We start from the raw sequence: 12,054 nt of genomic DNA on the forward strand, positions 1-12,054 counted from the left end.
AGGTCAAACGTTTCCTGTAGTTTTTCACCAGGTTTGCACACACTGCAGGAGGGATTTTGGCCCACTCCTCCACACAGATCTTCTCTAGATCAGTCAGGTTTCTGGCCTGGCCTGGCCTGGAGTTTGAGCTCCCTTCAAAGATTCTCTATTGGGTTTAGGTCTGGAGACTGGCTAGGCCATGCCAGAACCTTGATATGCTTCTTACAGAGCCAGTCCTTGGTTATCCTGGCTGTGTGCTTCAGGTCATTGTCATGTTGGAAGACCCAGCCTCGACCTATCTTCAATGCTCTAACTAAGGGAAGTAGGTTGTTCCCCAAAATCTCGCAATACATGGCCTCTGTCATCCTCTCCTTAATACAGTGCAGTCGCCCTGTCCCATGTACAGAAAAACACCCCCAAAGCATGATGCTACCACCCCCATGCTTCACAGTAGGGATGGTTTTCTTGGGATGGTACCCATCATTCTTCTTCCTCCAAACACGTTTAGTGGAATTATGACCCAAAAGTTCTATTTTGGTCTCATCTGACCACATGACTTTCTCCCATGACTCCTCTGGATCATCCAAATAGTCATTGGCAAACTTAAGACGTGCCTGGACATGTGCTGGTTTAAGCAGGGGAACCTTCCGTGCCATGCATGATTTCAAACCATGACGTCTTAGTGTATTACCAACAGTAACCTTGGAAACGGTGGTCCCAGCTCTTTTCAGGTCATTGACCAGCTCCTTCCGTGTAGTTCTGGGCTGATTTTTCACCTTCCTTAGGATCATTGAGACCCCACGAGGTGAGATCTTGCATGGAGCCCCAGTCCGAGGGCGATTGACAGTCATGTTTAGCTGCTTCCATTTTCTAATGATTGCTCCAACAGTGGACCTTTTTTCACCAAGCTGCTTGGCAATTTCCCCGTAGCCCTTTCCAGCCTTGTGGAGGTGTACAATTTTGTCTCTAGTGTCTTTGGACAGCTCTTTGGTCTTGGCCATGTTAGTATATGGATTCTTACTGATTGTATGGGGTGGACAGGTGTCTTTATGCAGCTAACAACCTCAAACAGGTGCATCTAATTTAGGATAATAAATGTAGTGGAGGTGGACATTTTAAAGGCAGACTAACAGGTCTTTGAGGGTCAGAATTCTAGCTGATAGACAGGTGTTCAAATACTTATTTGCAGCTGTATCATACAAATAAATAGTTTAAAAATCATATATTGTGATTTCTGGATTTTTTTTTTTAGATTATGTCTCTCACAGTGGACATCCACCTACGATGACAATTTCAGACCCCTCCATGATTTCTATGTGGGAGAACTTGCAAATCAGCAGGGTGTCCAAATACTTATTTTCCTCACTGTATATGCTCAAAATCAGGATCGTAGTCACTACCTGGACATTACTGACCAACCACCTGTCTTTCTTCCTGTCTTAAAAAATGACTCACAGGCTTCGTTCATATTTTTTTAATGCCTGGTAAAATGTCATTTGACTTATTGTCTTTTAAACCCACAGACTGAAACTGAACAGATTACAAAGATGTAAAATAAAAAAATAAAAGTGAGTTAAAACTGGTAAGCATAGTAGGTTGCACAGCATCACTGTAAGACTATTTATAATGCCAGATATTTTATATCGATTCTGTTGCTGCATGCGTCATTCCATTCGGGGGAAAAAAACTGAAGTGAACCGTTTAATCATCCAGAGTGTATAGCAAAAAAACAGTTGGACTACAGGAGGACTATTTGCAGCTGCAATCAGGAAACCGCAATTATATGCACTTAGTGATGCAAGAAAAATCCTGCTGAAAATAACAATTAAAAAACCCTTATAGAATTTGTTTTATTGGAAACTGTGGACCTCTACTGTTAATTGGGTGGCTTTTATTAATGGCATGTTACATCGGAAACGATTAAGAACCAATAGAACATCTTTGGAAACTTGTAGATCACATGTTGGCATCTACTGGACATCATTAGATTTTGGAGTGTGCTTCTGAAGATGTGTAGATAATTATTTGCTATTATAAAAACCTCTACGTCTTTGGGAAGATGTTTTACTAGGTTTTAGAGTTTTGCTTGGGTAGATTTGTTCTCATTCCACTACAAAAGGTGTTAGTAAAGTGAGGTACTGACTTCTTCATGGAGCTGGCTATGTGCATTATCATGCTGGGAAGAACCACATATGGTTGGAAAAGTCAGGTGTCCCAATAGATTTGTCTATTTTGTTTTGAATGGGTAAGCAATGTTCACATGTGACCATTTTAATAAACCATTTTCATAACATCCTTTACCAGACATCACAAGGGACTGAAAAAGAGAACGCAAGTAAGAACCTTCAAGCCACTCTGAGCATGAAAAATGGAGATGACAAAGATATTCTTTACTGTGTGTTATGAGATCTCGAGGCCGTTGCCAGTCCAATCACACACAGGTATACATGATGTTTTGTACATTGTGTGTATATACAGTACACTGGAGCCTGTAATCAAATACACGCATCAAATACCTACCTGAAGTCGTTGTACTTAAGGATGCTATCTGTCTTTGAGGCAGTACTCGAAATAAGAGTTTTATTAAAGATGAGTGCACTTCTTTGGTGAAAGAAGTTGCACTGCGACAGCGTTTTAATACTTGATTCTGCACTTGGGACCCATTGAGCAGTTAGTGGGTGGAGCTTATAATCACAGGTTTGTTTTCGCAAAAAAAAAATTAGTTGGAATTGTGAATATAAAAGGAATTTTGTCGGGGGTGAGGAATTGTCTTAGTGTTAATGGGATTGTGGCAGTGAAAGGTATTGTGTTCATTCATAAGGAATTAATGATTATAATGTGAAAGAAACCGTCAGTATGTAAGGAACTGTGCCAGTGTAAGGGCTTGTGTCCATGTGTATGGAATTGTGTCAGTATATAAGGAATTGTGTAAAGAATTGTCAGTATATAAGGAATTGTGTTACTATATGTGGAATCGTGTCAGGATATGAGGAAACGTGTATGGAATTGTATCAGTATGAAAGGAATTGTGTCAGTATATAAGGAAACGTGTAAGGAATTGTGTCAGTATGTAAGGAATCGTGTAAGGAATTGTCAATATGTAGGGAATTGTGTTACTATATGAGGAATGGTGTAAGGAATTGAGTCAGTATATAAGGAATTGTCAGTATATAAGGAATTGTGTAAGGAATTGTGTCAGCATGCAAGGAATTGTGTCACTATATAAGGAATTGTGTCAGTATATAAGGAATCGTAAGGAATTGTGTCAGTATGTAAGGAATTGTGTAGGGAAATGTGTCAGTATGTAAGGAATTGTGTCAGTATGTAAGGAAACGTGTCAGTATCTAAGGAATTGTGTAAGGAAATGTGTCAGTATGTAAGGAATTGTGTCAGTATGTAAGGAACTGTGTAAGAAGTTTTGTCAGGATTTGAGGAATTGTGTCAGTATGTAAGCAATTGTGTCAGTGTGTAAGGAATTGTGTCAGTGTGTAAGGAAATGTGTCAGTATGTAAGGAATTGTGTCAGTATGTAAGGAATTGTGTCAGTATGTAAGGAATTGTGTCAGTATGCAAGGAATTGTGTCAGTATGCAAGGAATTGTGTCAGTGTGTAAGGAATTGTGTAAGGAATTGTGTCAGGATTTAAGGAATTGTGTCAGTATGTAAGAAATTGTGTAAGGAATTGTGTCAATATGTAAGGAATTGTGTCAGTATGTAAGTAAGTGTCAGTGTGTAAGAAATTGTGTCAGTATGTAAGAAATTGTTTACGGAATTGTGTCAGGATTTAAGGAATTGTGTCAGGATTTAAGGAATTGTGATGGTATGTAAGGAATTGGGTCAAGATGTAAGGGATCATCCTGATGTTTTAGGAATCGTGTTGATGTGTTAGAAATTAAGTTCATATAAAACTAATTGTGTCACTGTAAGGAATTTTGTTGATGTGTTAGAAACTGTCAGTGTTTCGGGAATTGTTTCTATGCATAAGGACTTGTATCAGTGTAAAGAATTGTCAATGTTAATGGAATGGTGTCAGTGTGTGAAATATGTGTCAGAATGTTTTAATTTTTAGGGTATTGTGGCAGGATAGAAGGTATTCGGTTCGTGTGAAAGGAATTGTGTTAGTGTGTGTAAGAAAGTTTGTTTATGTGTAACGATGTGTTTCAGGATGAAAAGAACCATGTCAGTATGTAGTGTGTTAGTGTAAACAATTGTGGCAGGGTGCAACTTTTAATCTCTGCTCAACTACATTTATGATTTAATATATGTACTTTTAACTTCACTATATTTGAAATAACAAAAACGTTACCAATTAACAACACTCTCGTACCCACATCTGCTGCCTGTGAGCAACTTTCTAGTTCCTCTACTTCTTGACATGATCCTGTCATTTTATTTGTTAATTAAAGATCCTTTTTTGAAAGATCACTTTACTACTTTGTCTGACCGACTTGTTTGATCTTCTGGCATGTTGGATGTTGATGGTTAATCCAGTGTCGATGTGTACAATTCGATTTGTATTTCAGAAAACCTCACATATCAACAGTTTTTGACTTTTCGTTAACACGTGTCTTGGTGTTGAGGACCGGTGCGTCTGTGAGCCTGCGTTCAATATGAATAAAATAGTGTTCAAATCAGATACGGGAAGACTTTTACTCAAGTCGTATTGGAACTGGTGATGTTTTAACTTGTAATGGAGTGAGTTTTGCAGTAAGGTAGCTTTGCTTTTACTCGAGTACAATTTTCAGCTACTCTTTACACCTCTGTCTGGATGTAAGCGTCCGTGGGAATGCGCTTGTAATGATTCGTAAGGAGTTTCGTCAGCCAGGCTTTGAAAAAGGAATTTCACACTTCATCGAACATTCCAAAATCTCAGTGCAAGCGCTCGACGCAAGTGTGAAAAAGTTACTGTAAGCGGAGATTTGTTTTACAGTTGTACTGCAACATAAACATACCGCACTGTGTGATAAACATGTTGATGTTGGAGAGATTCGCCGCCACCTTGCTGGACCCTTAGCTTTAGCGGTAGCACTCAAACCAAACAAACAGCTTCAATTCTCGTGTATTCTGCCTTCAAGCAAAAAATAAACCTTATTATGCAAGATTATTCCATATGCATTACTGATAATGATAAATGTAATTAAGCTAGGCTAGTTATTCAGCTGATGCTACTGTAGCTCTTTTTTATAGTTTCTTTTTTATGGTTTGCATAAAAGGCACTCCAGTTAGCATTTTGTCTTCAGGATAGGGGGCTGGTGAAAAAATATCTATGAAAGCATTTCAAGCATTTTATTCCATTCATTAAGGGGAAAAAAAAATGAAGAAGGTGTTTCCTCTGATAACACGCCGGTATTTTTCCATCTGCACTCTTGTGAGAGCTGAAAACGATTTCTGACTGCTTCCTGAGCCTGAATAGGGGTTTCGGGTCGGAGCAGTCGTTTCAGGCGTTACACGCTGACATCTGGGTGCGTGTTCAGTGCAGCGCTTGGCTGACTGAGATCGCCGTGAAAGCCAGGAGAAAAAGCTCTGAGTGACGGCAAGAAATTATCCCGTCAGACGGAATAAATAGGGCTGAGGTTTATGATTTGAAACGAAGGCCAGCCTGCTATCACCCCGTCCAATGCTACAAAATGTTTCATCCTAAATGACAGTTTTTTGCTCATTTTTTTATTTCTTCATTTGTTCGTTTCGTTTGTCAAGCTATTCCTGCAACAATTTTATTCTATTGAACAAAAAAAAAAGAAGTTGGTTGTTTTTTGTCATTTATACAATTAGACTTATTGAGTTCTCAATTCTGACTCTTTAGATAATACAGATTCATTTTATGCACCGTAATTTCCGGACTATTAAGCGCATAGCGGTATTTTGGGAATCGCCTGCCGTGCATAGATCCGGTATTACTGCATGTGTGCAAGGCAGAGGAATATGTCCTTATTATTTTCTGATGCTGATTTCTAAGTTTCTTTGACTAACCCGTAACGCTGTTGCCAAGAAAAATAAAAAAGCACGAGTTTTGGAAACCTGTCTGTGCTTATATGATTTCTGTTGTAACTGGAGTTAGCGAGCTCTCCCTTCACCCAGACTCAACGCGTTACAACGGCTTGTATCTAAACAGTAGCCTACTGAGAAAGTCATTGTTCACAGTCTTCCTTCTTCCTTTCACAACTATTTCTCTCGGTAGTTTATCTTTTGGCATCGTCATGTGTTTAAAAAAAAACCCGATGCCGTGCAGCTCAGAACACAGGTGAGGTGAGTTTTTTTGTTTAAGTTCGGAAATTTCATTTGTCTAATGTTATGGGGTTCAGTTTTTTGGCTTGAAGCCTTGAAAACCCAGGAAAAATCCATAAATAAGTCGCTTCGTTGTTTAAGCCGCGGGGTTCAAAACGTGGGAAAAAAGTAGCGGTTTATAGTCCGAAAAATACGGTAGATAGATAGATAGATAGATAGATAGATAGATAGATAGATAGATAGATAGATAGATAGATAGATAGATAGATAGATAGATAGATAGATAGATAGATAGATAGATAGATAGATAGATAGATAGATAGATAGATAGACGGAGAAGGAGAGGGAGGAAGAAGGTAAGAAAGAGAGAGAGAGCTTCGCCGTGATTAGTTTCCTTTAACACCACATAATCAGGATTTGCTCGATTCTTTAAACAGACGCAGATTAGATCATTTGTGGTTAATAATATACACTGTGATAAGGACTGTGTTAATTAACAGCCTTATCTGTTCAGTTTCCTTATCAGAAACACACACACACACACACACACACACACACACACACACACACACAGTGATTAGTTTGATCAGTTAAAAGGAGAATATAAAAAGATGGAGGATCTGCTTTTCTCTTGTACATGAGAACAAACCGTTTCTTTTGGCTTTTGCAATAGAATTAGGCGTTAACATGAAAAAGAAACACTGACTGGATTACAAAAGTCTGCAAACCGGCAGGAAACCAAGAAATCTCATTTATATTCAAATTACACACAGAGACTTGGACAGTTACAGTGTAGTTTCTCTCATGATAAAAAAAAGTTTTAATGCCATGTGTCTGTACTGCCTCTGATTTATACATCGCACAGAGAAACACAAATCAATGACAAGGATTGAAAATGTTTAAAATAATAATTTATGTAATCATTTATTTTTACACTTTTCTTTCTCAAATTCTTTCTACAAAGCTGCATTAAGTTCAAATGTTTATTTAATGTCCAAAGAATTTGACAGCAAAGTCGCTAACAATGCAGTTAACAGTCATAACTAGGGTCACTACTTTTAGTATCACTTTTTTCATTTATATTAGATTTATTATTCTTAGTGAGACATCAAACTTAGTGAGACATCAAAAAATAAATGAAGAATTGTACATATACATTATATGGACAAAAGTATTGGGACACCTGACTTTTCCAGCCATATTCCCCAAAAAGTTGGAGGCACACAATTGTATCAGACGTCTTTGGATGCTGTCGCATAAAATTTTTTTCTTGATTTTACTGATAGACCCAAACCAGCTCCATGAAGATTTATTTTACATGGGTTGGAAGATATGGAAGATCTCCATCTATAGCTACAGAGCTCGGACCTCTACCCTATTAAACAATGAATGTGAGCGCTGAATGTGCACCTCAGGCCTTCTCACTTTTTCTCAACTACATCAGTACCCGACTTTTAACACCCTTGTGGCTGAAAGAATCTCCACAAGCACAGAAAGGAGGTTATTGAAAGAGCAAATGGGAACTAAAAGTGGAACGGGGTGTGTAGTGTATGCAAAAGAGGGCAGATAGCGCTATACTCCGAGCGAGAGTTTTCCGCCCTGTCCCTCGTTTTAAAGCATTCAATGTCAAAATATTGACACGCAAGCAAGATTGTTTTCAAATCTCAAGAAAAAGGAAACGCTACACGTAACACGGGACCCACTCAGACTCTCAGTCTCCCGGAGTGTCCCGGATAAAACTGTCATCTTACGTAAGTGACTGTCGCTGTACCTTTAGTGATCATTTCCTGGTATAGAAATAGAAGCGATGTGGAACTGTGGAACGACCCCAGCGGTTCCCTGAATTCCGGTTCTGACGCGACCCCTCCCCCCATTCCACCCCCCACCCCCCGCTAGCGCAATTCGCTTAATAGCCAATAACATTATTCAGGCTTTAGCAAAGCTTTGTGAAAGGTTATCATGAAGCCGTAAATTGAGCATAATGAGGCGGCGCAGATGAGGGAGAGGGAGAATGCGTCTTGTCTGCTCTGCCTTTACCGAGCAGAAGTGAAATTGATTTTGTTCTACGTTACTGGAAAACCGCTAAGTGCCTCGTCTTTGTTCGTAATTGTCCAAGAGACACGGGCATCAGGCTTTTTTAGTCACACGCAGTGAGAAGTTCTCTCTCCACACACACGCACACACACAGACACACACACACACACACACACACTTCTCAGCAGGGCTGTCTGATTTTCAGCATGTGTGTATTTGTGTTTTTTTTTTATTATGCAAAAAAATTATAATAATTTGTATGAATTTATTTAAATTTATATATATATATATATATATATATATATATATATATATATATATATATATATATATATATATATATATATATATATATCATTATTCATACTGTTATTTTAATATATATTAAAAAAAAAATTTCCCCACCAATTATATGTATTATATATATTATTATAATATTTTATATATATACTGTATATATATATACTAGATTTTGAAGTGCGCTTGTGGAGATTTGTTGAGATTCATCGAGTTACATGGTCGTTTGTGAAATCAGGTGGTGATGTAGGTGAGAAGGTGAGGAGGTCTGAGGTGCAGTCAGAGTTCTCAATCATATCAGACAAAACTGATCCAGGTGTGTGGAAAAACCATGTGTGAAAAACTAAGTACGCCTCATGGTTCAATAACTTGAATCTCCGTCAGCAGCAATAACTTGAAGTCATTGTCCTCTGTATTACTTTATCTGTCTCTCACATCATTGTGGAGGAACCGTGGCCCAATCTTTACCATCTACACCGATCAGACATAACATTATCACATTATCACATTGAGAGGTGAAGTGAAGAACACTGATGATCTCTTTATCATGGCACCATTAAGTGGGTGGATTTATTTATTAGGCAGCAAGTGGACATTTTGTCCTCAAAGTTGATGTTAGAAGCAGGAAAAATTGGCGAGCGTAAGGATTTGAAAGTTTGACGAATTGTGATGTCTAGACGTCTGGGTCAGAGCATCTCCAAAACTGCTGCTCTTGTGAGATGTTTCTGGTCTACAGTGGTCAGAATCTATCAAAAGTGCTCCAAGGAAGGAACTGCGTTGTTGAAAACCGCCATGATGGATACATCCGGCAATTAAAACCGTCCGTGTGGAAACATAGCAAAAGTTCCATTTGGTGTCCTGATGATTTACATAATTTATTAAAGAATATTTTTACAAACTGCCGTGTCGTCTGAAAATATAACCAGGCGTGTCTGTTTGAGCGACTGGCTGAAAGTTTTATATCCATGAGTTTAATAGACATGAACAAGTTCTTCGAAAAACACGTCGACCGTCTTTAAAAACGTGTCTGTGTTCTGCAAGCTTTATGTCGAGTATAGTGTCAGTAATAATAAACATAACATTTGCATAAAGCATCAATATTTGTTTATGCGCATGTTGATTAGAGGATTAAAATGTTGAAAAGTATTCATTTGAGGTGCTTTTAGAACAGATAGAAATGTGCGATTAATCACGAGTTAACTAACGACAATCATGCGACTGACCGCGATTAAATATTTTATTCGATTGCCATCAATAATTTATATATATACATATAAAAACATCAACATTTTGTACATTTTCATCATATATATATTTATATTGTTTTAATGTACGATCCTTCCCGTGGGCTCACCACCTGCAGGAGGGACCATAAGGGACGGTGATGTGAGGATTGGGCAGCAGTCGAAGGCGGGGGCCTGCTTAGACCCCTGCCCCCGCGACCCGAATTACAGATAAGCAGGAGAAAATGAATGAATGAATGAATAATGTACAATCAGAGACCGAAACTTTAAAAACAGGACCTGTGTGAAAATTTATGTAGGATTTTTATAATAAATAATAGAGTTTTAAATGTAATTTATGATTCGTTGTATAAATTGTTTTCTTTCTAAATGTGAACAAAAAGTGAATTTGAATTTGAATTAAAAGTTAGTGACGAGAACTGAGTGAAATCCTATCGGACAATTCTAAAAGACCAGCCCTGAAATATTCATCATTTTTGAGCTATTCTAGGAACTGTGACCACACACCACATTTGTGCACTGTGTCAAATAAAATGAGAGTCTGGGCAGCGTCCCCATCCCCCCGTCTACACGTTTCCAGTGTGTTACGCCGTTTCTCACACAAACGCCACGGCGTTAGCGTTCCGCTAATCACACACACACACACACACACACACACACCAATCTGTTTCACTCCCAGTGATGGAGAGCAGAATTACTCTGGCAGCAGATAAAGGCGTGTTTATATCTCTGGTGCTCTCGTGCTACACACGATGATGGAACACGAACGCTGACCTGAAAGGAACTGATGAGTTCTCGGGCCGAGTCTCAATTCTGATTGGTCGATCGTTTTTCCGATCGCAGAGTCACAGCTGCACGTCACAGGTTATGGCAGACCCTCACATATGTAGGTTTTCTTATCGGTTATGGAAGGAATCTCCAGTGTCACAGCATCATCGGGACAGTATTGGGACACCTGACTTTTCCAGCCATATGTGGTTCTTCACCAAAATGTCACCACAACATTGGAGGCACACCATTGGTTAAGAAGTCTTCGGATGCTAGAGCATGAACTTTCACGCTCATTTAAACCAGCAGATCCCATACCTGAAAATCCAGCATGACCACACCTCTGTCCACAAAGCTATTAGAATGAGTTGGAGTTTGAAGATCTCCTGCTTTAGAGCTCTGACCCTCAAACCTCAACACCTTTAAGATGAATGTGAACGCTGACTGTACCCCAGGTCTCCTCACCTTCTCACCTGCATCACTACCTGACTTTACTACATGTGGTTGAATGAATCTCAAACAAATCTTCACAAAATCTAGTGGAACATCTTCCAAAAAGTGTGGATGTTGTTATAACAGGAAATTGAGAATGGATGTAGAATGGAAAGTTCAAAACACTAATGTTTTAAACATCTCATTCCACATTGTCTCCATCTGTTCTTATTAATAACCTCCATTCTGGATAGATGTTCCCCTAGATGTTGTGGAGATTCGTGGAGATTCATTCAACCACAAGGGTGTTAGTAAAGTCAGGTAGTGATGTAGGTGAGAAGGTGAGGAGGCCTGGGGTGCAGTCAGCGTTTACATTCCCAAACATAAGGTTGAGGTTTAGAGCTCTACAGCAGGAGATCTTTACCCATGTGAAGGAAAGGGAAAAAATTTCATGCTGTTGCATCCTAAAACATCTGAATAACTTTGTAATAGTTTGAGGAAGAGATCACGTGTCCTAGTACTTCTCTTCTGGAAGGAGAAGAAGAATTGTGAAACTCACCTGTCCACGCTGATGACGCATAAGGTCATGATGGACGCCGTGCAGCACATGACGTCCATCCCGATGAAGACGTTGCAGAACGCTTCTCCGAACAGCCATTTGCCGCCGGTGAGGTCGGTGGCGATGGCGAAGGGCATGACCCCGAGCGCGACGGACAGGTCGGCGGCGGCGAGCGACACGAGCAGGTAGTTGGAGGGCTGCCGGAGCTTCTTCACCACGCACACGGCCACCACCACGAGCGCGTTCCCGATCACCGTCACTGCCGTGACCGCGGCCAGCGCCAGACCCACGGCCACCTTCTCCGCCGGCGCGAACTCGAGCGGCCGCTCGGCGCACGACCCGTTGCCCTCGTCCCCGACTCCAACCCCGACACCGACCCCGACCCCGATCCCGACTCCCCCGCCGCGGAACGTGCGCGAGGAACCGCCGGCGACGTCATGATCCCGAGCCGCGGAGAAGAAGAGCGTGGAAGCCGATGGAGACGAGTTGAACATCTCTGGCGCTGGAAATCCCCGGCG

The 12,054-nt window shown here is 40.1% G+C and overlaps 1 protein-coding gene and 1 long non-coding RNA gene across 2 annotated transcripts in view; one reads left to right on the plus strand and one right to left on the minus strand.

Annotated features, from left to right (window-relative positions):
* Positions 1 to 12,030, minus strand: part of htr7c (5-hydroxytryptamine (serotonin) receptor 7c) — a gene marked incomplete at its 5' end in the record, with an annotated part of 54,820 nt that extends 42,790 nt beyond the window's left edge. Inside the window, one exon of the mRNA XM_083527432.1 lies at positions 11,537 to 12,030. Within this exon, the coding sequence (XP_083383558.1) occupies positions 11,537 to 12,030 (494 nt within the window). The remainder of the gene's footprint in view (positions 1 to 11,536) is intronic.
* The window catches only part of LOC310718594, a 202,445-nt gene that overhangs the window by 186,198 nt on the left and 4,193 nt on the right, over positions 1 to 12,054 (plus strand). Inside the window, exon 2 of the long non-coding RNA XR_014531198.1 lies at positions 11,255 to 12,054. This is a non-coding gene — a long non-coding RNA (uncharacterized lncRNA). The remainder of the gene's footprint in view (positions 1 to 11,254) is intronic.

This window comes from Silurus aristotelis (assembly GCF_946808225.1).
Source record: "Silurus aristotelis genome assembly, chromosome: 23".
Classification (NCBI taxonomy): Eukaryota; Metazoa; Chordata; class Actinopteri; order Siluriformes; family Siluridae; genus Silurus; species Silurus aristotelis.